The sequence below is a fragment of the Carlito syrichta genome, unplaced genomic scaffold (genome assembly GCF_000164805.1).
Source record: "Carlito syrichta isolate Samal-C Ts95f unplaced genomic scaffold, Tarsius_syrichta-2.0.1 Scaffold310671, whole genome shotgun sequence".
NCBI classification, from domain to species: domain Eukaryota; kingdom Metazoa; phylum Chordata; class Mammalia; order Primates; family Tarsiidae; genus Carlito; species Carlito syrichta.
Genome location: NW_007254767.1, coordinates 422,964 through 450,893, shown reverse-complemented (window position 1 = coordinate 450,893; position 27,930 = coordinate 422,964). Strand labels below are relative to the sequence as shown.

Here is a 27,930-nt window from a genome sequence, read left to right as displayed (position 1 = left end):
TCTATCTACAGCTTTTGTTCTAGCAAAACACAACTGCTTGTAATTCCCCACATACATGCCACAAATGTATGCTCCTCTGCCCTGCTTGTGTTCTTTCCTCTGCCTGCGGTGGCCTAGCCTCCTCTTCTTCATGTAATTACCACTTCAAGACACTGCTCGGTAATCTACTCCTCCCTAGATTGGGCTAAGTGTCCCTCCCCATGCTTCCATGGCAACTGGATCATACTGACATTATAGCATTTACCATGTAATTATGAGATTCTAGACTGGGCATCTTTATCTTTTTTTAGCAGCTAAGAGCTACTAAATGAGATATCTTATGTGAAATATTTACAATAATATTGAGTACAGAGTACATACTTATATGTCAGTAATTATTATGATTAATACTTCTTGATTCCAAGTAACATTAAGGTAAAAACTGTTTCTTCATCTCTGGAGGCTGTGTTTGGCACATGCATAGTTACTCATAAATGTGTTATAACTAAATTATATTTGAAGCACATTGTGGTACAGCATTTCAAAAGGCCCACATATTTACCACAGAAAGAAGCCACTATCTAGAACTTCTTTCCCATAGTATAGGTAGAGCTTGCAAAGAGTTTCTCTAAGAGGAAAAGAGTATCATCTGGCTCCCAAATGTTCCTGCCACCACTTACATTATCTCCAGGAAGGTTTTATCCTCATGCCTTTTGAGATTCTAAAGACTCAGATCTTATTTTCTTAATTAACTTTAAAGGGAAGAAATGAGTCTGTGACTCAGAATTAGAAAGAGGACATGGAGGAGAGTTGACAATCTACCTAGAGCCAGTGATTGGTTTGAATACACTGAATTAAAAGTGGTTAGAATGAGTCTAAACAACTTGACTAATGATGTGAGCAACTGTGTTGAACTGGCTACAACAAACATAAGAAATGCTATGCTAAGAAATACATGCTAAAAAAAAGACAACTTTAAAAAGTTCTGCATAAGATGAAATTTAAATGGTAAGAAAGCATGGAAAACTATGAGGAAGAAAGATAAGCCAATTTCAATTCACTGTACCTCAGTAGGAGAGGGAGACTGGTCCCCCAAATGGGACTAGTTTATCACAGCAAGATACAGACTCTAGTACATTGCTGAATTTCTGTGGGAAATAAAATGGGAGATGTGTGCAGGGGGTTGAGGGAAAATATGAAAGTCTCTATTTTTTGGTTTTGTTTTTTAAATTTTGACATTAAGGAAGAGTGTGGCATATCTGAAAAATCATACTGAATCTACACTAAATTAAAGGATTTTTTTGTACATATTTAAATGAATAAAGTTTGAAACATTGTTTCAAGCTTGAGAAGTATAGGTTAAACCAACCCTTCTCATTTGTATTGTACAGTTTCTGAATTAGAATTAGAGAATTCTCTTCTCTTTCTTTACTTCCTGAAGATTTGACTTCCTTAGAGAACACCGACTAGGATCAGTAACTTATTTCTGCTATTTTTCATAAGATTGATAGATAAAAATGAGAGGAAATATAGTGTTGGGAGTCGGCCATGGAGGCCCACTGAGCATTAGGGATCAGGGAGCGCTGTGGACCCCGAGACCACCAGGGTGCGTTCGAGAGCTGTTGACCCCATTCCCTTCTCCCTTTTTCTATTTAACACACTTAGCCAAAAGGAACTCTGCTGACCTAAGCTGACGGCGTTGTGACTGTGACAGGCATGGCTAACTCTAGAAACTCATTGTTCCTGTTTCCCATGAACTGCGGTTTCGGCTTAGGTATTAGATATAATTCAAACTCAGGTCACATTTGGGAGCCTTCTATACTGTACAAGCTTCTTTTTAAGATTTAAAAGTATATTTGTAGAATTAGTATATACATACGGAGAGCTATTTTCAGCTTTAGATAGTATAGATGATTATCTAGAGTTACCAGAAATGGCCCAGCATGAACTTTGGGCTGAACCGCATTCCTAAGGTCCCAGCACATACTTTGGACTGGGCCATATTCTTTAGGAACTGGTTTGAGCTATAATTAAGAGTTTCTATAGTGTAGGTAGAATTAGCGTAGACTAGAAAAGAATTATGATTTAAGTTAGTCATTAGGTGTTGTGTATGCATAAGTTTTAAAGGTTATTGATTATTAGAATATTATGATGTTAAAATTGTTGTATTGTTTTTGAGGAACATTAACCAAGCATAAGGAACAGTGAGATAATTTTGGGATCGTCCTTCCTCATGATTGAGGAGACACCTGGTGGGTGGGGGACACCCCTCATCCACCTAGCTTTGTGTTCATGTAAAAGTCTTGTGATTTAATTAGGATTATCCTTCCTCAAGCTTAAGGAAATGCCCGGTGGGTGGGGGATGCCCCTCATCCACCTGGCTTTGTGTTTACGTGAAAGTCTTGTTATTTAACCCATGAAAATTTGGGATAAAAGGCTTACGGTTTGTCCCATTAAATGGTTTCTGCACTAGACAGAGTCCAGTCTCTTTCTTTTTCCCCCCTTTCTTTCTTTCTCTCTATCTCTTCATCTTTCTTTCTTTTAATATCTATCCCTCCTAACAGAATCACTGACGCCATCTTTCCTACCAGGGATCCCCAGTATCTGCAGGGGCTGGCCCCCCACAACAGCCCATGTTGGGCTGGCCCAACATGAGGCATGAACCCACGACCCTGGGATTAAGAGTCTCATGTTACCAGAAATGGCCCAGCAATACAGCATAAGTGAAAAGTAAAAGAACATGTCATTTTATTTCAATCTCATTAAAATATTCAATTAAAATATGGTCCTACTAATATTCTTTAAGAAGTTTAGTTAGTATATGCTATAATAAATACATTCATAAAAAAATAAAAAAATCTTGAAAGTTATGAATTTTTATTAGATTAGAAGAAAGTGATAATCAATAAATAAGTCTAAGTCAATATTAGGGGACCGATGCATTTCACACTAGTTATGCCGTCTATCAAGCCCTTGACTCTTAGCCACCTTATAGTGGAAAGGGCTTTTTCATGGAGTCAGGTATGTATATATCTGGAGTTGGTCAAAATATATCTTTATATATTATGCTCCTAAGCTGGTATGTCTTTAATGACAAAATTCATTTTTTAAGATGAACCCATTTTCAATTTAATTTAATAGATATTTGCTATAGATGAGGATTATAAGCTATAGTTCTGCCAGTATGAAGCTCACAGCTACATTGAAAAGATGACTGACACATATTAGACAAGTATGCTAATTTGCATATAAAATGCAAATGTAGTAGAAAATTCAGTAAAATCAAACCTCATAATGACAGACATGGAATCAAGAATTTCTCTTTTCACTCTCCTACACCCCACCATCTTATTCCTACTGCCATCACTTACCATCTCCTGTTGATGTCTGCTGCTTCTCTGTCTCTCTAAACTGTAAGCTCTTTCCCCTGAGCTTCAGTCTCACATAGATAAGCCTCTACCTCAATTCAAGATACCCCGGTTTGAACCAACACCATGTTATTCATAGAAAGCAGGTTCCCTATCTTACCGTGTTGCTTGAGGCAGATGCCAGAAGTCCCCACCCATCAATCACCAACTCCTGTGGATTCTACCTCTCTCAAGTCCATCCCATTTTTCTCTTGCCTCATTACTCATCGTTTGTCTACACCACTGAAAAGTTTCCCAACTTTTGAATTGAATGTTTCTAAATGCTTAGAAATAGTCAAACTTTCTAGTAGCAGGAAAAAGCAAAACTAAACTAGATAATGGACTAGTTACACTCACCAAACCTTAAACATTTAAAAGAATGAGAATAGGCATTGTTGACTCATGAAAGGCCAAACTGGACATTATTTTTTCTTGTGAATAATATGATGATATACATTAAAAACCTAAATATATTTACATACATTAGACCTAGAAAATCTGCTATTATATAAAAAGATACATGTGTAATGAGTTTCAGTGAAGATTTGTTAAAAAAAAATTGCATTAGAATTAGATTGGGATTATCTTACTTTTATGGATTCATTTGGATTTTGTTATATTTATAGAACATGTTTATGGAGAACTGTCACTGTTAAAATGTTATCTTCCTATTCAGGAACATACAGTTCTCCTCCATCTATTCATCTCTTCTTTCAGGTAGCACAATAAATCCTAAAAAAAAAAATTATTCCTAGACAGTTTACATTTTAGGTTGCTTTTTATGAATTGATCTTTTCTTTATTGTATGTAATATTACATGGGAAATTCATTGATTTTTGAATACTTTAAAAAACAAACTGCCAAAGTTAAAAACAATTTTCAATAGTTGGTTTGAGTTGCTTGGATGTTCTAGGCAGATAGGTAATGACAATTTTGCATTATCTTTCCAAAATGTTTATAACTCTTATTTCATTTTTCAAATCTAATTGTGTTCATGTACATCTTCCAGGAGAATTTTAACATATATTAAGAAAGTATTCTTCAATAAATCTGGTTTTGCTAGGAATGGGCACCAAGTTTTATGGAAATAATATATTTTATGATCTTTTGGTAAACTGAGAGCATAAAAATACATCAGTTCCAGAAATCAGCAACTCTTGGTTTTCTAGTTTAAGCTTATATACTTGGTGATATTATTCTTATTATCACATGCAATTAATTTAATGTGCTAAACTTTTATGAAAATTTTGATGGTAGGATTATATTAACCTTGCAATAATTGAGTAGCTTCTTGGCATTCTTTAAAGCAATATAAGGGTTTTTACAGCTAGGGATAAGGTATGCCCTCAATATTTGAATGAACACGAAACATTTATTTTCATGAAGTATTTAACCTAATGGCTTTAGAGAGTATTTCTTTTCTTATTAAGGGGGATGTTTATAATTTTTATAATTGCAAACATTTATAACTTTTAAAACTTCTTAATATTCTTAGGTTTCTTAAGGTTCTCCTTCTTCTTAGTTCAATTTTAGACACATAATTTTCCTGGAAAATTATCTACATTATCTAGATTTTTTTACATTTTAACTTAGATTTTTGTGCTTAATATTTTCTTAAAATCTTCTTTCTCAATGTTTTATGATTACAGTTTAGATAATTGGGTCATTTGCTTTTTGTTCTCTTTTCTTAGTTAGATTTGTCAACAACTTATCTATTTATTAGACTTTATAGATCTTTGTAGAGAACCAGCTCTTGAATTTATATACCAATTTTGATCTTTTATTTATATCTTGCATTTCCTTAATTTATATTTCCTTAAATTTATTAATTTTAAAATTTATGAACTCCTTCCTCTTGTTTTTCTTTTTTTGTTGCTCCTATGTCTTTGTTGGGATGCTTAATTCATCTGTATTCATTCTCTCTTAATTACAAAAGCATTGACTTTTCCCGACAACAGCTTTAGTTGCATCCCATGTATTTCAATGTGTGCTAGTATATGATTAGAGCTTCAATTTATTCTTGGAGATAGAGTTAATTAGGAGAGGCTTTTCTGAATCTCATAGTTGTGTGATATTTGTTTATCCTTTTGTACTAATTTAAAATGTTATTGCACTGTGCTCATAGGTACCTATAAAAACAGTTTTTACTTTTTGGAATTGAGTTTTGTAGTCTCAAATATGATCAACTTCTAAAAGTATCCCATGGACTTTGGAAAATATTATTTTACATATTAAGTGCTATAGACTGAATTGTGTCCTTCCAAAATTCATATGTTGGCGCCCTAACTTCTCATGTGACAGTATTCGGAGATGGTGACTCTGCGAGATAATTAGATTTAGGTAAGATTGAGAAGCTGGGCCCTTATGAAAGGATTAGTGCCCTTTTAGAAGAGATGCTGCAGATCTTGTGTTCTCTCTCCCTCTCTCTGTCTTTTACTGTCTTCCTATCTCTCTCTTACTCTCTCTTTGCCATGTGTGGACACAGAAAACCAAGTTCTCACCAGGAACCAAATTTCCTAGCACCTTGACCTTGAACTTTCCATTCTCTGTAACTGTGAAAAAATACATTTCTGTAATTTATATCACCCAATCTATGGTATTGTTTTAATATCAGTTGAACAGATTAAGACCTCAAGTTTATTGAGTTAATTTTTCCATTGTATTAAATAAATCCTATTCATCTGCAAATATTAAAGAATGGTTTTTTTTTCAATTCTCCTATTTTGAAAATTCTGTTAAAGGAAAGTGAGGAGTGGAGAGGCAGGAATCTAAAATATTGGAAGAAAGATTTGCAGTAAAGATGACATTAACAACTCGCCCTCATATTCAAGTAAACTGGGAAGTATTTCCAGACTCTTTTGAGTCAGAAAACTGGAATAGAAAGGAGTTACATGTGTGTGAAAGAGGCAGTGGTATGGTGCTTAACAGGTCCTGAAGAATCATGTGGGTGAATAACAGGAAAGGTCCTGCATTATAGTGTTGCTGGGGATATGAAAATGTAAAAGAAATTGGGAATTTTAGAAGTAGTCTCAGAAGACCCAGATAGGCGCATATAGATCAGAAAAACTGGCATAATGAACCTGTTAAAGTATCAGGAAGAGAAAAAGAAATCACTAAAGATGATTGGGCAACAGTAACATTAAAAGGTTGTATGTGTAAGAGAGATGCATGTTTATTTATGTATTTATTTGTCAGAGTCTCACTCTGCTCCCATGCTGGAGTGTAATGGTATGACTGTGGCTCACTGCAGCCTCGACTTCCTGGGCTCAGGCAATCTTTCCACCTCAGTCGCCAGAGTAGCTGGGACTACAGGCGCATGCCACCTCAACCAGCTTAATTTTTGATATTTTGTAAAGACAAGGTCTCACTGTGTTGTCTAGGCTGATTCTGAACTCCTGGGATCAAGCTATCCTTGTACCTCAGCCTCCCAAAGTGCTGAGATTGCAGACATAAGCCACTTGTGCCTGACCAGTAATTACAGAATAACTAAAGATAGAGTTTAGTGGATATATTGAACTAGAATTAGGTAAAAAAGAGGATATAATTTTTGTCTCTCTCTGTTTTTCTCTTTTTCTAGAAAAGAATTCATTAACCACACTAAATAATATTTTGTAATAGAAGGTGGCAAGAACTATAAACTTACCAACCTAATTACTTTTGTTTTTGTATATTCCTGTCCAACTATTGCACACATATGTCCATACTGGGCTGTATTATTATTTTATATGGTAAAGAGCACAGTTATAATTGGAAACTGGGGGTATGTCTACGGCCAAGAAAGAAATGAACTTTGTTTTTATGGTAATCAGAGTCTAAAAGAAATAACTCAGCTTTGAAATGGGAAAAAGAATGTGTCAAGAATGACTATTTAAAAAATTAATGGCAGGACAGGATCACCAACAATGAAATGGTGAAGGCTTGAAGACAAATGCATATTGCTTTAAACTAAATCCATCTAACTGAGTGACGCATACTCGTGTACCTTGACTTATCTTACTCTATGTAGTTTGTACACTGAAATTCTCTAGCACCAGAGGAAAATGAATACTATCCCATGACCTACAGCATGTGCCAAATAGGTACTCATGTGATGGAAGGGTAAGTATAGGAGGAAAGATGTATACTGATAGGAGACCATCACAAAGCTGCCCAAGGTCATTGTGATGATCATGAGTTGTAGTTTTGTGTTTAAAACTTCATCACACAGGCTCTAAGGACTTAGCTTCATTCACATTTCCTTCTAATCAATAAATTAATCCATCAATCTAACACATATGTATGGAGTACTTATTACATGCCAGCACTCCGCTAGGCACCAGAAAGAGTGAAATAAACATATTCCTTTTCCCCTAGAATTGGCAATAGAGCAGGAACACAACAACATCACAACATGAACAGACTATGTGATCAGAACACACAATTAGAATGTAGTGTGGTTGGGTTTGCAGAATGTTCAAGGTCACACAGCTAGCTACAGGGGCTTTAAAGACCAGAATTCTGATTTCTTGATTCTGAGTTCACTGTAATTTATACAATAATAATACTTCCTGTCACATAATATTAAATATAAGCTAATTAAAATAAATTATAATTTCAAATTAGGAATCATTATATATTTATTTGAAAATCACCAAACCTGGACGCAGCTGTATCGACACTTCTCCTGGTGTCACCTGGGTATTAGTTTCATTTTCACTTGGTATAACTACACGCACAGACGGATATTCTATCGAATCAACTGAGCAGCCTTTGCTTATTAAATTGGAAACAATATCACAACGTTCACTTCTTGATCCACCTGAAATGAAATCCTGTTTAAAAAAAGGAAAATCACTGATGTTTTTAGTGCATATAATTTCAGTTATAACCAAAGAAAACTACATAGTGAATGTTGCAAAGAAGCCATCTCCTAATACACAACAAATTAAGCAATTGTTCAAAATAGCTGCATGTTTCCAATAACAGCATTGGCAAACCCTCTTAAATAAAACTTTAATTTATAAATCTTATTTATAAAGAAGAAAATGAATTATTAACAAGGTCATTTAAACCAAGCACTTTAAATGTTGTTAGATGATCACTGTAAAATTATACTGACTTAATTCTTTTTAAATATTTTACTTTGGGACGATGAATCCAAAAGAAAAGTTAGCCAACATAGAACATTCATTGGTTCCAAATGTGAGCCTCAGTTTTCACAAAATCCAACTGGCATGTTTATTATATACTGTTATGTTTGGAATTTGAGAGCAAGTCCTCAGAAATCACATGCCTAATTAAGTACTACAAATTTGTAAAAGAATGAATTAGACATCTAAATTTTTTAGACCATAAAATCTTCCAACTTCTACTATACACAACAGCTGAAGATGCTCACAAGATTGGGAGATATAAGATTGTGTCTCAGATTTTCCTGATTTTGCAAATAAATCTAAAGCATTCATTATCATTCAGTTTTGGTTAGTTAATGGTTATCTAAAAGACATTCAATAAAGTTGGAATTAATGGTACAAGCTTAAAAGTTAATTTATTCCTGCTGAGAAAAATTTCATAGTCTTATTTTTCAGGTGACCATTCTGGTTTTTTTTTTTTTGTAAAAATGGAAAATATATCGAAAAGTATGGAAATATGCTTAACTATATATAATGTTGGCCTGAATTAGTTGGGATGTTTGCTTATACATGAGCTGAATATTTGCTCAGCCATCTTCTTGGCAGTGGTTATCTTTGCTGGCACTCAATCGTTCCCCCTTTAGTTCAGATGATTCAGAGAATTGGATTCCCAATCAATTAATCATTCAATCAAAGAATGTTGATTGAATACTTAGGGACAATAACTAGTTAGGTGTTAAGTATACAGAATGAAACAAGACAGATAGTGTCCCTGTCATCAAAGTCAAGAGGTCATGAGTGAATGCAATCACTAAGCAATTAAGTACAATTACAACATGAATTAAAGTTGGGAGAATCACAGACATCATAGGGTTATGGAGAAAGGGGATTATCAAATTTAAGTGGATATGAGTGTTGACTATGAAGTCACTAACATGAAGAGGGACATTCTTGACACTGGTAAGTAATTAGATGGGATGATGGTAGGTAATGTGAAGACATAAAGATTTTAATTCCTCTCTCAATTTAGAGTAGGACTTGGCAAATTAGGGTGAGTATGACATATGCAGCCCATGGCCTGTTTTTGTGTGGTTTGAGTTAAAAAAAAAAGAGAGAGAGAGAGAGAATGCAATTTACATTTTAAAAGGGCTGTAAAACTGCAAAAAAAGAAAAAAAAATGTTCCATAGACAGAGTATGTGGCCAGCTAATACTAAAAGTGTTCTATGTTTCTTTTTACAGTGCTATTGACCCTGAATTAGAAGGGTGAAAACACTTGTTAATATAAATGTAATTAAAAAGCAAAAGGGAATACATCCTTCTTTCCAATCAGGACTTCAAAGTGTCAATTGGTTAATGACTTCATGGAAATAGAAAACATAAATTTGCTTTGCAATTGCCCATACACCTGAATTTTAGACTTAAGTTTAAAATAGAAAAAACGTTATTTTCTAAATTTAGTATAAACTTATCCTACCTTCTGGTAAGACTTGGAGGTATTGAATGTGAGATTTATTTTATAAACACGTTGAACTTTCTCTGGGAAAGGTGGCCAACAAACTGCTATTGTGTGTCACGTTTTCCCAGAAAGCCTGAGGCTGGATGGAGAATCCCACTTCTCCCAAGAGTGGGGAGTATTGAGAGGACATAAAGCTGGGTACGTGTTTGTTCATTCACGAATTACATGACATGCTTAGACAAAGGACACATGCAATAAAATCATGGAAAGGAAATAAAGTACCGATAGCTCCAAATTTTTCAGCCTGGGAGTCAGTTATTTGGGTATACAGAATAGAGAAAAAGGAAGCATGTTTAATTCACTGTAACTATACGTCAAGCTATGCCATTTGACGATTAAATGTCAGGTTTGCTGAAATTAGCAACACAGTCTCAATTATTTTGCAATGTCTGAATCAGCATGGCTGTTTTATCCCACTATAAAAATGAAGTCAGAAAAACAGTGCCAATTCGCCAATTAGATTTGAACAGGGAAGAAAAGACCGTGGCATCAAAATAAAGAATGGAATGCTGTGCCTGCCTATTGTGGCCTACTTTCCACTTTATACAAAAGAAAAGCAATTTGAAACCACACCCTTTTAATTTTTGGTATTTTGTGTCATTTTAACTTCTTCTGGTCCTTATGTTTTACTTCTTCTACATGAAAAACACAAGCAAAATCTTACTCCAATTTTCTGCATCTAAAATCTAATGGAGAATGAAAAGTCTAGACTGAAATTCTCTGGCTGGTTTTTCATCAGTTGTTACTCTCATCCATTTAGTATAATATTCCAGGGATATAAATATGAAAAGTTTTTTCTCCTACTCATGTTTAAGTTTTTTTGACTTCCACACATGGCAACCTGCACAGAGATGAAATAATTCAATCCCCTTTCTTTTGACAGTGAATGCTCTTCGTGTTACATTTTAGTATAATTATGCTACAAGGCTGCCCTCTAAACTCTGGCTAAACTGTGACACCTTCATCAGACGTATGAGGCAGGAGAGAAAGGGAATTCTTTCATTATGTCTTTACTAGATGTTAAAGAAGGAGGCTGGGCTCGGTGGCTCAGCCTCTAATCCAGCACTTTGGGAAGTTGAAGCAAATGGATTGCCTGAGCCTGTGGATTCGAGACCAGCCCGGGGAACTTGGTGAGACCTCATCTCTACACTAAATAAATTTTTAAAAATAGCCTGGCGTGATAGTGCACACCTGTAATTCTGGCTACTTGAAAGGCTGATGCGGAAGGATTGCCGGAACCCAGCAGGTGACTCTGGGGTGGCCGTGAGTGTGCCATGGCACTCCAGCCTGGGCGACAGAGTGAGACTCCAACTCCAACTCCAAAAAATAAAAATAAAAAGAAGGAGCATGAGGCATTAAACCAGGTAATGGGGATAAGGTTCTTTAATGGGGATAAGGTCCTTTCTGTCCTCATTATTTTCCAATTACTTTTATGTAGTGTGGAGGTAAGGAGAAGGCAAAAATACATAAAATGGCAGATTAGCATGCTACGTAAGAATGCAAACAAATGGAGTATTTTCTCTCTAAATTTTCTGCTGACCTTTTACTTTTGACTAGATTTTAAAATTATACAAACCAAGTTTATTTTGTTACTATTTATCTGTTCTAATTATGAGCAGAGGAAAAACAAAATCTGCCTTTTCCTTCCCTCTCCCTTCAGCAGTACTGGTTGAGAAATCATCGACATCAACCACATCTGTGCCTACATGGTGGGGGATCTTCCCAAATTAAGTAACATATCCATCCTCCAAATGATGTCAGGTCAGCCTGCAGGGAGTAGACAGCTCCTTCTGTTAATGATGTGATTAGGGGATGAGTCCTAATCCTGGATGCTTTCTCTGAGGTTGTGTGATGAACACAGGCAATCCTTTGAGTTTCCTAAACCTGAATGAATTGTACCAGAGCCTCACCAGTGTTCTGTATTGTCACAAATTCCATTTCTTAAGCCAAGCCTATGTGCCAAATGCTTCCCACATTGCTTCGTTTCATCTTCACAATGGTGTGAGGCAGGGATAATTGGTATCTTTATTTTAAAGGTATGAAAAACAGAGGTTCACAGTGATGGGGTAGCATATCTAAGTGCATATCATTAGAAACCATTGGAACTGGAATTTGAATCTAACCTGGTCTCTTCTCTGAGCCTGCTCTCTTAGTACATTAAGTAGACTACACTGCACTACACCATGTAGGCACAGATGTGGTTGATGTATTTTGGGAATGAACAGCCAAGTGAGTTTCTGACTGTCTTCCCTGAGATCCCATCTGAGGAATGTGGCCAAGAATGAACACAGGTCCTCTTCTCCAGCAACCACCTTTTGTCCCCTTACCTCCTTCTATCTGACCACTCATTCCTCTAAATACTCAAAAATCCTTCCTTTTATGGCAGAACTGACAGATATACCCAGAGTTGTGACTCTCCAGATTTTTTTCTACAAGTTAGAGATATGATATGGAGAAGGGGTCACTCTGGAACCTGCCTTTATTTTTTATTTTTTGAGTCAGGGTCTCATTCTGTTACCCAGGCTGGAGTGCAATGGCATGATCACAGCTCACTGAAGCCTTGACCTCATGAACTCAGGCAATCCTTCCACCTCAGCCTCCTGAGGAGCTGGGACCACAAGTGTGCATCACCATGTCCAGCTAACTTTCTGATTTCTTATAGAAATGAGATCTTGCTATGTTGCCCAGGTTGGTCTTGAACTCCTGGCCTCAAGCAATCTTCCTGCCTCAGCCTCCCAAAGTGCTGGGATTAGAGGCATGAGTCTCTGTGCCTAGCCCCTGAAGCCTGACGTTCTATAGCCAGCATATTATATCAGCTGACACCTGGGCTTTGGAACCATCTTTTGAACTACCTTCGCTAAAGCACTCAGCAGCAGATAGCAGGTTGGCACAAACTTCAGGGCTCCAAGGATCTTCCTTAATGACATTATAAAAATCTAGCATGAAGTACTAGTTTAAATTTAGGACATATCAAGTTTTGAAATATGCTTGACAGAGAAAAACCTAGAAATAAACCTCAAATTTCAGGCTACAGAGATGAAAAAAGGTAAACTTGGAGACTAGGTTATGTCTGGTTATTTGGCTCAGAGGAAATGATGGGATTAGACTCAGGAACTCTGGAATTGTCCTCTCTATGACATTACCTGGATCTACAGGTTCTGGTGAAGTACTTCCTAGTTCATGAATGACATCTCATTTTCTCACTGGTGGAGTCCAGAGTACAACTGGGAGGACTTCAGGCTGTCAGTAAAAGAGCCTTACTTTCAGACATGGCTACTGTCTTGTGACTCCCTCCCTGCCTCTATCCTGACTCGCTTTATAGGAGAAAGTGGTGTCGACCAGTTATTGCTGGTCGTCATGCAACTTTTTCTTCCCATCAAAGACAAGTATGAACAAGAGAGGTTGCAAAGATGATGGTAGGTGCAGGTGTTGGGTTAAACCAGAGGAAGAAAAAGCTAGAGATTTAACTTCTCAGACAAAAGACCATTAAAGATCTAAGATCTATTTGTTTCCATTCTCAGGAGCAACATAAGCAAATGTAAAATTACCTAGGCAATCTCATACCCCAAATTAGCAGATGGCTTCTCAGTGAAATTTACCATACACATGTAGTTCTGAGTGAAGACTACTGACTTATGAATATAATTCACAAAAAAGTTAGACCCAAGAAAGAAGAAATGTATTATAATTTTTTTACTAAGAATTTTGTTATTAGGATTTATTTTTCTTGGTAGAATAGAAAAACACTTATTTTTAACAATAAAATTTTCTAAATTATTCTCAAATCTACAAAATTTAAATGTACACACTATCTCATTAGCAAGGTCACATGTCAAAAGAAAAGCATCACATTTTCCATAAGTAGCCAATGCATGGATGCAAATGTTATGAAATGGAGTGACTTGCTTGCCTTCAAGTATTTAAAATAAAAACAATAAGCAAGCACAAGACAAAAATTCAACTTGAATATATAACTTAATGGCTCAAGTTGAAACAAGAATTTTACACCAAAGCCCACTGAACTATCAAAAGTTACTCTCTGTGTTTGCCATTTCTCTCTATAGAACAGATGGAAAACATAAAATGGTTTGCACTTCATTTCAAAATTACCATAATGTTCCTAATAAAATGGATATACTTCATTTTATATTCAGCCAGATATGCTGTTTCCAAGCACAAAACCAAATAAAATTTTCCTTATGCTCAGTAGTGTCTTTTTTTTTAATGCACCTTCAAAGCACAAAATACTACAACAATGAAATCATGCTAGAGAAAGTCAACTATGAGGACAAGAATTTAAAAAAAAAAAAAGCTCACCTCTTGAACACACCATCCACATTCTGGACCCAGTGCAAGGCACCTGGCACACGATGCTGCATTTGAAGATGTGCATCTATTGTCTTCTGGAATGGAAGAAAAAATAAGGCATCAGAGTTTACTCCTACATTAGAAAGAGCACAGAATTCAAGACCAAAATGTATTTTTAAAACCCAAACAGGATGACCTTTTGTTTTAACAAAAGTTAAAAAGTTATATATGATTTCTTTGGGAAGAAGTCTGCTCATTGCAATCAATAGATACCTGCATAATTATTATTTAGCTTTCTAAGTTTGGAAGAAAGGAAAGTGATGAAAATGTGATTTGGGGGCTTGGCATGAATTCTGCTGCAATAGTAGAGGACTCACCAAAAAGTTTTTGAGGTATTTTACTGTATTTCATGTTCTTTGAACCAAGCAGGTTCATTTGGTTCTAGAGTTTTCCTGTGAAACTGATCATATACACATGTCAGTCTCAACATGTAAATCCATGCTGAGTCATAGTGAATGCATTTTCTGGGAAATAACCTTGATGGACACATAAAGTAATTAACTTGGGAATTCTAATTGTGTTAATGTGGATTATTTTGGCTTGAGGACCACCAGAACCAGACATAATGGCATGATTCAGTATTTTAGAAGTAAAGTGGTTAAACTGAATGGGTAGTTTTAGCTAACTCAATTTATTTGTCAGATGGGATAACTTTAAGATCATGACCAATTCACTTTTCCACAAATTCCTGCACATGGCTGTGATACTTGAATAATATATTTGTGCCTGGAAATTATTTACTTTTATCTTTCCATCCACTAACTGCTTAAAAAAATTAAATCAAGTCTCATTATGGTAGATTGAAACATGAAATAGAATACAGGATGAGTCATATGTCATCTTATCATGAGTTTTGGTGGAATGGTCACATACGTTCTACAGTCTGTCCTTTACTATGAGATGTGACAAGGACACTAGAAATCACAGCATAGTTCTATACATCTCATTTACAGGCACACAGTAAACAAAGTAGAGATCCTGGGCTGGGCATGGTGGCACATGCCTGTAATCCCAGCACTCTTGGAGGCCAAGGCAGGAGCATTACTTGAGTCCAGGAGTTCAAGACCAGCCCAGGTAACATAGCAAGACCTTACCTCTAAACAAATAAACAAACAAATACAATTTTTTAAAAATAGCCTAAATGTAGGAAACTCTCAGTCCCAGTGAGGAGAGGACTAGAAAAGCAAGCAAAAACACACAGGATAACAAGGACAGAGAGAGTTCACCAAGGTGCCAAAGGAACATGGGGAAGGGGCTCTGGCTCTGCTTTAGAAGATCAGGTAGGGCGAGAAAAGAGGGTATATTTAAGAATGGTTTCCTAGAGGCCATGACGTCTGGCATCTCTCTTTGCCTCTCATTTTGTCTTCTAATTTGTATTTATCTTTAAAAAATGTAAAGGACGAAGGAAAAATGTGTGTGTGCGTGTGTGTGTGTGCACAATCACACTTAGACATGGTAGTTTTAAAGAGAATAGAAACCACAAAATCTTTAGCTGTCCCCATTACAGTTGGTTTTTCCTTTTATTCTTTCTCTCAACTTTCCCCAACATTCTGGAAATACAGGGTTAAAAACAGTTCTGACTTGGAGGTAGAGGTAGGAAAGTAGGAAGATCTACAGAAAAGTCAACACAGCAGAAAGATGTTAACCAGGTGGTAGTAATCACCCTGTCTTGTATTTCATCAGATGCTCAATGGGCAAAACAGAAAACATCTTTACCCAACCCGTCCAACGTTCTATTATCTCCTCTCCATACCCTCTTCTGCACTGTGTCCTTTACTTTATATAATTTTTATATATATATCATTCAAAACATCTTCTCTAATTTTTTCAGAACTGGCCTAGAATCCTAACAACTAAAAACAACTCTAATGTTCTGGACTCCCTTTACTGCCAGCTTGACCACCTAAAGTATAAAGACTCCCTAATCAAAAAATCTTCCATCTGGCTCAGCCTGTAAAACTATAAAATCTGCTTACTACCAAAATGTTCAGAAAAGTTTTGTTCCCAGAAAGAAAATCAGTTTAGGTGTAGAAGTCAAGCACTTTTGCAAACTGCTATGATTTTAACGCGTTTTCCAAAATTCTATGCTGAATCTCAGTCTCCAATGAAGTAGTAATAAGAGGTGAGGTCTTTAGGGTGATTTGGTCATGAAGGCTCCACCCTCCTAAATGCAATTAAGGCCCATAGCTTCCAGCTCTTTTTATCCTCCCATCCTTTCATCACGTGAGGACACAGCAAAAAGGCCCTCCCACGACACTATATCAATCTTCTTTACACTGAATATACAGCAATGTACACACACACACACACACACACACACACACACACACACACACACACCCTCAAAAAACAAAATGCCAGTACCTAACCTTGGACTTCCCAGTCTCCAGAACTGTAAGAAATAAATTTCTGCTGTTTATAAATTACGCAGTTTCAGGCTTTTTGTTATAGCAATATGGGTGGACTAAGGCACAGACCTAATTTGACCTTTAGCCTTGACCCAACTGGAACATGGAATTACGTCTATTTCATTTCAGTCTTGATCCAGCCTTTCACTCAACAGGTAAGACATTTGCATTGGCAGTTAAGATTGTAGTTTCAGCTAGGCGTGATGGCTCAGCCTGTAATCCCAGCACTTTGGGAAGCAGAGGTGAGAGGATTGCCTGAACCTGGGGGTTTGAGACCAGCCTGGGCAACTTGGTGAGACCTCGTCTCTACAATAAAATCACAAAAACTAGTTGGGTGTGGTGGCATGTGTCTGTAATTTCAGCTACTTGGAAGGCTGAGGTGGAAGGATCACCTGAGCCTAGCAGGTCGAGGCTGCAGTGGCCATGAGCGTGCCACTGCACTCCAGTCTGGGCAACAAGAGTGAGACTCCAACTCAAAAAAAAAAAAAAAAATTGCAGTCTCTTGGAAGGGAAGCTGTAGAATCTAAGGTCTGGTCTTTGTTTCAGATGTTTGTCTGACTCTGTCCTAAGTTAACCCAGATTCAAGTTCAGGTCAGGCTCCTACTTCCACAGCACATGTGGTAAATAAATCAACAAACAAAAATCAATTTTCTTTGTATTTTGACTCTTTTCTTTCAAAAGTTCTAGTATCAACCTTTGTTCTTAAACTTCAGACACATAGTGATGATGAGACTTTGGTCCTGTCAATACTTCCCAGGTTCAGGACTGACATTCCTCAGAGGCCACATAACTACAGGGAAAAAAGATCTCATAAATGGATCTGGAAGAAGTGGCCTTATGGTTCTGTAGAACTGAAGGACAGCCATAAATTGAACCACATGGGAACAGAGTCAAACATTATTTCTGGAGTGTGTCATGATTACATTTCACAGAAGACATGCCAGATACATTTGTACATACAGTATTTTAAAGATTTTGTTTCTAATTGACAAATATGCAAGTTAGTAAAATACATAATATACAGATATCATCAATGACAGCAGTTCTTTTCACTGAATGGTCAAACTATTATGAATGCCATTAGGCAGTGTGTGCTAAAAATTTCTCTCCCTCCATGCCTCCCTCCCTCTCTTCTTTCCCTCCCTTACACACACATACACACGCATAGACACACACACACACACACGCCTTCTGTGAAAGTAGAAATCTTTACACTGTGTATACATCAAGGCATGGCTGTTTATAGACACTGGCAGTTTGTCATCAGCCTCCGAGTCTGCTCAGTCCATCTGCCCTCCCATCCCTGATACAACATCACAGGGAGGCAATTTTCCAGCAGTGGTTTCCTAGCAGCCCTCAGCACTGCACTGACACCTCATTAGAGGGTGTGACTGAGTGGTTCTTCTTCCCACTCTACCATTGTGGTTCCTGCTTATTCAGCTATTTGCTCAGTGATGTTGCATTAAGCCCCTATTCTTTATATTCTAGCATTGCATTTTTTATTAAGGCCATTTTTAAAATCAATCTTAATGGAAATTCTTAAGTCAATGGAAGCAGCATGATTATATCTTAAACCACAGATTCTCACATCCTCCTTCTGTGCCCACTGGTTTTAGTTCTCAGTGCCTCATAAAACCCAACCATGTCATTAAAAAGGTGCTGCCTTGTCAGAAATCAGTGAAGAATCTAATAGCCATATTGCCAATAAGTTTGTACAGTCTAAGTAATTCTATTTCTTGATTTATGAGCATGCACTGCAAGTCTTACTATTTCTCATTATGCTACAACTGGAGATGGCAGATTTGATGAAGTAGCATTGCTAAATAGTTACTGAGAAGAAATTTCTAATTTCCCATAGCATTGCTACTACCTGGACTAATTATTTAAATGCTCCAAGTCTCCATTTCCTCTCCTGTAACACAGGGCTAGCTACATCTGCATCAAGTTTTTGATATGAAGATGAAGTGAGGCAAAGCCGCCAATCATAGTACTCAGGGCATGGTAAACATCTGATAAAAAAATGGTTGTGCTGTTATTATTATTACTATTATAATTAATTGCATGTGTATATATACATACACACATGTATCTATGGACACACACATCCACGTGTATTCAGTTCTAGGTTCAAAAAAGAGAAATATTTTATGTGGTTTAAATTTGTTGTAAATATGTTTTCTGTCTTTAAAATGAAAGTCCCTTAGGTCATAAGGAAAACGTTTTAAAAATATAGCTAACATATAAAAATAGATATTAAGTAAAAAGCTACTACATTTATTTCAGTTGTTTAAAGATGATTCTTAAAAGCCAGTTAAGCTAAATATACACACACCCATCAAACCTATTACGAAAACAATTTTGGCATGACTAGAAATTGGATTACTGAAAATCTCTTAGAACACATTCATTTTATTCACATTTTACAACATGAACATTGACTTAAGCCGAATAATTTTTGAAATATTTCCCAGAATTAAATGTTTATGACGCATGTGAAATGACCTCTCAAACTGTCTGTCATACAGTATAATAATTATCTATCACCAACAGGATAGAGTACACAAGAATCAGGAAACTACATATTCATGACCCCACTTAGGTATATTTTGTTTTGGATGATGCCATTTATACATATTATTTTCAGAATATTTAGAATATTTAGACAATTGAAATTTCCATGTCTAGATTAGGGTCTTTCCATAAGTCAAGTGATCAGATAAAGTGAAAACCTGAAGAAACATTTCTAGTTCTGTTCTCTGCCATAAAGTTTACACAGCCAAATTTAAAGGATGTCCTTGGTTATCTAGAAAAAGGAACAAATAAAATTGATAAAAACTGTAGTCCTTGATATTCAGAATCAATTATTCTGGGTTCTCCTGTTACTCCTAGACAGAATGATTTGTGAGAAATGAATTTTTTCCAGGCAGCATCCCTTTCCTAATTACATTTACTATACAAATTAAGTTAAAATTGGATAATTATATAAAGTGACTTCCTTTGGGGGAAAAAAAAGCAAAGTAAACACTTATAAGGAATACACATTCTACTTTGATAGCAGTCAAACCAGACAAATTGAATGCGCTGAAGAGTAAAGTTTTGAGTGAAACTTTGGGGTTTCTTTGTTCTAGACAGCTATATCATGGTCATGTAAATATTACAGGTACCTTTAAAATACATTACGTGAAGCTCTCTTTTACACTGAAATGTAATAAATGCTATCATTTGACATAAAAATCAAAACAAAGAAAAGGACTGGCATTCTGATCACTTGCCATTACCTAGTTATTCCAAGTTTGATTTGAAATTTCCCAAAGGCCTCTACGAAAATCAAGGAAAGGGGTATATGGTCAGGCCTACTTCTTTGAAAATTAGGTACAGGAAAACAAAACAAAAGTCAGTTAAATTTAATAAGGATTAAGTAAAGGAGCATGGGATAAAAGGAGAAAGCAGAGAAAGATCTTTGAAAAAGGAGGCTCTGACACTCTGAAGAGGTAGAGGTGATATATTATCAGGAAGTTAGTGCCGAAAATGGTCTCTCAAAACAGAGGGAGCATGAATCCCCTTTGTTAAAACAAAAAAGCAGATATAATTAAAATAATCATAATACATTTGTGGTAAAACTTTACTAAGATAATTTATATACAACCTATGCTTATTTCTTTTCTTTTTAAAAAATTTATTTATTTATTATAAAGATGTGGGGTACAATTCAGGGTTACATGAGCAAACATTGATCATGCAGGCACCCACCCTTGTTGATGAGGTATACCCCTCCCTCCCCTAGTAGTTTCCCTCAACTCCCAGTCCCACCCCTCCCAGAGACAGTTTTCCACTACTGCCAATTGCTTTCTTACCTATGCTTATTTCAACTGTGCTCATATAGAATTCATTTGAAAACAATTCACTTTAAGATTTGTAGTTGGCTCCTAACTCGTGCATTTAGAAAATACTACTTGCTAGTAAATTAAAATCACCTAGCCTAGATTAGCAAATTCCTCTCTGTTGCTTCCACCATACTGTTTAATTTTGTTTCAGACTTGTAGCAAATAAGTATTCATCAGCCTGTGGAAATGAAAATGAGTATCTTTATGGGGAAGCCTGTTTTCTTAAAATAATTTTGCCTCTACTTTGACTTGGAAAAATGTACAATGATATTTATGTTTAGTGAAAGGCAGTTTGGGTTTCTTTCTTTCTTGCCTTCTCTGTTAGCTGTTGCAGTAATTAGGTATGGTAGTGTGAAGGTGTTATTTGGAAAAGAAGGAGATGGAGTGATAATGTTCCATACTCAGGAGGAAGCTGAGGGAATGAGGACATTCTAAGAAAAAATAATTGTCTTAGTTCCCCTGAAGAAGAACCTAGGATACAGGTTATCAGCAAGTGATTTATGGAGTAAGGAAGTGAGGTGAGAAGGTCAGGAGAGGTCAAGGTACTAAGCAAACATGTTTGTGCAATGGAAGTCTGGCTTCAGCCTGATCCCACCTGGGGTTTTAAGCACAAATAGGCCCCTGAGCCTGTATTATATACCTCATATCAGTCACTGGATGCAGGCAGTCCAACAGGGGACGGAATGGGATTGGAGTGGATTGACCTCCCAGGCATCTCTGAGCAATGTGGCTTCTTTTGGTGGAGGGCAATTCTTCTGAGAAGACAGCAACTTTGAGCCATGGATAGCCAAAATTCAGAGTAGCTGGGGATGGGTGCGTCTACATTATAAAAAGGAGATTGTGTGGGGCACTGGCAATCTATGCAGTGAACTCTTCTAGGGGTGATAGAGAATTAGAATCTTGTGGCAGAGACTGCTGTTTGCCTGCATATTCTTTCTTTACTAACAAAATCCTAGATTTGTTGAAGATAACATTGAGAGAAACTGAAATGCCACAATTCCCAGTGTCTCATGCAATGATGGTGGTTGTATGACTAGTTCTCATAATAGTCTAAAGACAGAAGTTGTTGAGTGAGACTTCTGTGAAAGTTTCTCAAAAGGCAGACTTTTTTTTGCCCTATTCCTAACCTGCTTCTTTTCTGCCTGGAACATGGATGTGATGTCTGGACTCACAGCAGCCTAATTCCGAGTTGAGGGAACTTGTCTTACATATTCCAAGGCTAAAGATGGCAGCAAGAGAGGGGCCCCATTTCTCATAGTGTGGAGTCACTGTACATGATCCAGGTTGACTCTCAGAACTGGGTTTGGTATGAGAGGAAATTTTACCTTAATCTTACTTAACCCATTGTTTTCAAAAACCCTCAGACTAGCAGATAATATGCTATTCCTGACTGAGAAATTTGCATCTGAGTTTTGAAAGATCAAGCAAGAAGAGACAGACAAATAGAATAAAAGTAAATATTTAAAAAGGCATGTTAAACATACAATTACTTTATGTGAAATAGACAATACACACTGAAGTTATGTGTTTTTCCTTGTGTTTTGTTTGTTTGGCTTTCTTTGGAAAAGTTAGAACACTAAACTTTCCATTCCTTGAGGTCAGGTGCTTAAATATATTTTCTTTATATGTCCAGTATGTAAGCCTAATAACTGGCATACGCTCAAGAAATGTGCAATGAATATGTGGTATTCTAAGTAGAGGTTAATTTGGATATTTAATTCCTGAGTCTCTTCACTTCTTACATTTAAAATAATCTTCATTTCCAAAACCTATTTATTACAAAAAGCAATGTAACTGTGTTTTCCTAATAATGCACAACTGAATGAATTCATCTTGATGTTTCCACAAACATACCCAATGTAACATTTTTACCATTAGTTTTCTAATATTGTATAGTTCTGCTGATTTATTTTTAAAACAAATCTAGTTCCTTTCTAAAGAACTTTGAAAATATCATTAAATGATACTGGATTGAAATTAGTACTTTTAACATTACCATTATCAGATGCAAAATCACCAGATTCACTTATTTTTCCTTATTGCTTAGATCTAAACCAAATTTCAGTTCATCAGAATGTTTCTTGATCCTTTAAAGTTGAATAATTCCCTCCTGAACAAAACTTCCTTATAATGCCAGTGTTAGTAAACAGCAATGATATCTTTACTTCTCACTAGCTAGGTTTTTTAGGTTTTTATTACATGTAGCCTTTCTGTTTCAGGGACACATTTCAACTTTCCATTACACGGTGAATAATTAATGTGATTATAATAGGGTTTTATGCTAGCATACAGATTTTTGGAGAGAGAAAAAAAAGATCCACTTTCAACCTTGGGCAGGTTATGAAAAGTTAGGGCAATGCTACACATTCCATTAGTCTGCCCTGCCCTTTTTGGGGCAATCCCAGTATGAGTCAGACCTTAAAGTAGGCTTGGTGGCATAATTCAAAACCAGTGCACAATGGAATTTACAAGAAGAGCCATTGTGAAGCCACTAATGACACTCATTTGTGTTGAAATGGGCCATCATAAGAAGCCTGGTCAGATGGGATCATATCAGAATTTTTCACTGATTCATTTATCCATCATGTTGAAAAAGCTCTGACTGCAGCAAACATTGGGTGACTATATAACTTATGATCTAAACTGAGACACTTTCACTTGAAAGGGGTACTATTTTTATGGTGAGTCCTTTAATTCTTTTTTGGTATTAATTTTATTTTAATTTAGATTCAAGGGATGCATGTGAAGATGTGTTAAATATAGGTATATTGTGTGATTGAGGTTTGGGCTTCTGATGAGCCTCCCCGCCTTCCCCTGCCTCAGTGGTAAGCATGGTACCCAATGGGTGGTTTTGAACCCTTATTCACCGCCCACCCTCCTCTCTTTATGAGTCCACAGTGACTGTTATTCCCATCCTTTTTTCCATGTTCAGTGTTTGCCCCATTCCCTTATGAGTGAGAACATGCAGATTCGGTTTTCTGTTTCTGTAATAATTTGCTTAGAATGATGACCTAAAAGAGGCACTATTAATTACACTAATGCAACAGGTGTAAACTGGGACCTCACAGGCAAGTCCAAATCCACCCTAAAGGTTTAGTATTTTGATGATGTTGAACAACAAATCAAAACAATAAACAAGGCAATCTATGTAGGATTACAAGACATGTGAAAGGAGAAAGAGAACCCCGTGACATAGTGATGAGGGACTCTCTCCACATAAAGGGTCACCTGAAGCCAGTTTTGCAGGATCGATGAAGTGCAGAAATCTGGTTGATAGTTGCTTTATTACTCCTAGATCACACCTATGTACATCTTGACATATATTATTTGATGTGGTAAGGAAATGAGCCAGCATGAGAAGTATGTATCACTTGCTTTTGAAAATCACTCTGCAGTCCATATTATTTCATAGGCAATGAGACTTCTCTTGGCAGCCAAGTGGCCCCTCAACAAACAGCAAGAGAAGTACCTGAAGAGGAACAGATTCCATTTGCAGTTGTTTGTTCACCTGAGTACATCACTTTGTCTTCTGATACTCACCTGGCAGGAATTTGAGAAAGTGAGATAAACCCAGGAAGAGAGAAAGGGGGTCAAAACCACAGTGTCTTTCTGTGCAACTTTGCTACTTCAGACTTGGAACTTCAAAAAGGATCAAAATCTCAAGATTCAAGGGTTCCCAAGGCCCCTCAGAGGCAAATTCTAGTTAAAGCTGCATTTGTCTAACTTGGAAAAGCGATTTTGGTCATGTGCTTTGTGTCTTGTTTTCACTGGAACTTTTCCATACATTCCAACTGTCCTGTTTATGAAGCACACTCCCTTTCTATAAAAGCCAAAATATTCACCGGTTTCCCACTCTGTTCCTCTAAATAATGTTTTCAATCTAACACAGGAGAGTTCCAGGAGCTCTTCCTATTTTTCTTTCTAACTCTTGGCAGGTATAGGTTTCCTTTCTCTCACTTAAAAAAAAGCACACTGTTATTCATGTCAAAACTTCAAATGCCATGGTTAAGGAGGTTAAAAAAAAATGCCCCAGGACAGTGGGAATGTATTTTCTATGTTAGATACCTTGCAGGTGTGCACTTGATTAGAGCAGCAAAGCAACACCCTTCATTGTCAAAAAAAAAAAAGTTATAAGTTAAAAAAATACTAATAAATTAAAACCCAAGGTGAATTTTAGTACACTTAGAATTAGTTTTCCTGTAATTACATTTCAAGTTCAAAAACATATTTACACCTTTTGATTCTGCCACTTAAAATAAAATCTATTCATACATCCAATAGAATAAAATTAAGCAAAAAAAAAAATTTAAACAGCAAATATGTATTTATTAAATGATTACCTTGTGCTGGCCCCATACTAAACACTTTATGTAATATCTCATTGAAACTTTATAGAGATCCCATAAGGAAAGTACTGCTATGCCTATTTTAAAGATAGAGAACTGAAGTTTAGATAGAGATGCTACGTCTCATCCCAAAGTAACACGATTGGCAAATGCAGAGACCAAGTTTTAACCAAGTTTGGAACACAGAGCCTTTTCTTGGAAACACTATCCTAGATGAAGTAGAGAAGAGCCTAAAAATATACAATTATTCCAAAGTATGACTGAAAATCCCTAGTACTGTTATTAGCCCCTAGGTGATGACTCAATAATAATTCCCAAGTAATAGCTCCAGATAATTCTTTAATCCAAGTAACATGTCATTACTTTTCTTATCATCCATGCTAAGGTAATCTCATTTTCCTACTCTATAGATGAGAATGTTAGGTTCTCCCCAGCAAGACTATTTTCTACCCTCAGAGTCAAAGACCTCCCTGAATACTCTGATGCCCTTTTCAAAATTCATTTTATTTCTATGCACAGGGAAACTCTGAGTCTGAGCATGAAAGCCCCAGTCTGAACACCTCACCCAGAGCGAGAATCCGATTGGCTGGCACATGTTTAGCAGAGGAGAGAGCTGTTCCTTTTACAACTGTAGTTCCCCAACCTCTTGCCAGGGGACGGCTCTGAGCTGCATGCTAACTAGGCAACAGCACACGAAATGGTGTCTGCAGTTGCTGTTTCTATTTGTGAATTTCCAGCTCTACCCTGGAAGCCAAATATGGAACAGGGGAGAAGGTAACTTCTTGTCCTAATCCTGCCTATTTGCTGACCTTGACTTCATCGTTGAACTCTGCTGAGGCTTACTTCCTTGTTGATGAGGCAGGGAAAATGCTTTCCCTCCCATGTACTGTGTTCATCCACTGAGCTTAAGAATCTTAGTAATTGTTAGTATTATTATGACTAATACTATTATAGTTTGAACTACACAACAAAATTATATTTTACACTCTATTCTCTAAAGTAAATTCTCATCTATCTTTTCACTGTCAAAGATGATTCTAAATACTTGTCTTATTAAAAATTAATTTTATTTGGAGGCTCAGGTAAATGGCATTTCTGAGATATAATCAAAAGATTTTAACCTATCTTACATGATATTTAATTTTCCACAATAGTTTAATTACTTAAAATTTTTCAATTAATATTTGTCTAGTTTAATTACCTTGGCAGGAATTTGACTCCATATATGTCTCAGTAGAGCTGGTAAATTTAGGAAATTTAATATCGAGTCTATATCATGAACTACAGTCCATATTGTCCTATGAAATTATTGTTCCATGTTCTCCATATTTCCCCAAATGGTCCAGCTTCTGCTTCTCCTTCATCAAAACTCAGCTTTGTCCAGAGTTCATCATTACTCAGAGGAATTTTCAGAGTGCTTTAATATGCTCCTTGCTCCCACTAGCTACTTATGGGATTCTCCCCGACTCCCACCTACCAAACTCTTATCAACCTCTATTCTCTCAAAGTTCATAGCTCTTGTGTAATAGCTCCCTCTATCTCTGTTATCATCACCAGACACTTTCCTAAATTTTACAACGCATTCATCAACGTGCCCAAGGTTTTCTTCCTTTACCTAATTCACCCCCACACCTCACTGCCTCCACCATGGACAGAGCCATTAGGAAACCCCAGGGCCAGCGACTGCAGCAGGAAACCTACATAAACTCTAGGGCCCACTGGGTCATGGAACCATGAAAGATTTCTTAGGTTTGAAAAACCAACGACAAGCAGAATAAGTGACACATTCAAAAGGAGATAGAGGATGGGACAGAAATCAGGCTACCGATCCAAGAACTCTAAGTCGTGGGTTTAAAAGTAAACAGAAGCAGGTCAGACACAAATGATGTGATGCATCCTAAGCAACAGCTTAAATCTTAGTAACTGAAGCTATCGGATGGCCAGTGCCACAAACCTATTAGAAATGGGGTCCTATTTAGCAGGGTGTGGTAGTGCGCACCTGTAGGCCTGTAGTTCTGGCTACTTGGAAAGCTGAGGCGGAAGGATCGTCAGAGCCCAGCATGTCGATGCTGGGGTGGCTGTGAGCTTGCCACTGCACCCCAGCCTGGACAATGGAGTGAGACACCAAGTCAAAAAAAATAAAAATAAATAAAAAAAGCAGTTCCCTGCCATTTCTTTCTCACCTCACCTAACCCTAGACCCTGCTTTTATTCATCTTTTGTTGACTTGCCATCATATTTTTTTACAATCATTATTCTAATTATTTCTTTCCAAATCCCCAAGCACTTATACCACATTCTCTCACTTAAGATATGACCCTAACTTCACTTTATATTACCAAGAAGATCTAAATAATGTTCTGTCTTTTAAACTCAGAATTGTCTTTTTTCTCTTTTCAGAAAAAGAAGGGGGCTGGGCTGGTGGCTCACACCTGTAATCCCAGCATTGTGGGAGGCCGAGATAGGAGGATCGCTTGAGTCTAGGAGTTTGAGACTAATGTGGACAGTATAATAATAAAAAAAATTTTTTTAATTAGTTGTGCACGGAGGTGTGCACCTGTAGTCCCACTAGGAAGGCTGAGAGGGATGATCACTTGAGCTCAGAAAGTCAAGACTTCAGTGAGTCAGGATTGCACGACTGCACTCCAGCCTGGGAGACAGACTGAGATCCTGTCTCAGAAAGGGAGGGTGGGAAGGGTCCTCCTCATTGCCAAGATCATTTCCTCCACTTGTCTAATGAATTCTCACTCAGAGGCAAACAACAGTTCTTAGTTTCATTTAGCAACTAGCATTTAGCAATATTTAAATGTTCTCTGCCTTTTAACAGTGAGTGAGCACTCTATCACTTCTCCCATTCTCAAACTACTCTTAAAATGTCTCTAAGCATCTCTCTCTAAGCTCCACACCTCGA

General features: G+C 36.8%; 1 protein-coding gene across 1 annotated transcript in view; it reads right to left on the bottom strand.

Annotated features, from left to right (window-relative positions):
- The window catches only part of ITGB8 (integrin subunit beta 8), an 81,769-nt gene that overhangs the window by 38,567 nt on the left and 15,272 nt on the right, over positions 1 to 27,930 (bottom strand). The window contains exons 2-3 of the mRNA XM_008068400.2: positions 14,332 to 14,417; positions 8,023 to 8,197 (exon numbers count right to left, since the gene is read on the bottom strand). Of these exons, the coding sequence (XP_008066591.1) occupies positions 8,023 to 8,197; positions 14,332 to 14,417 (261 nt within the window). The remainder of the gene's footprint in view (positions 1 to 8,022; positions 8,198 to 14,331; positions 14,418 to 27,930) is intronic.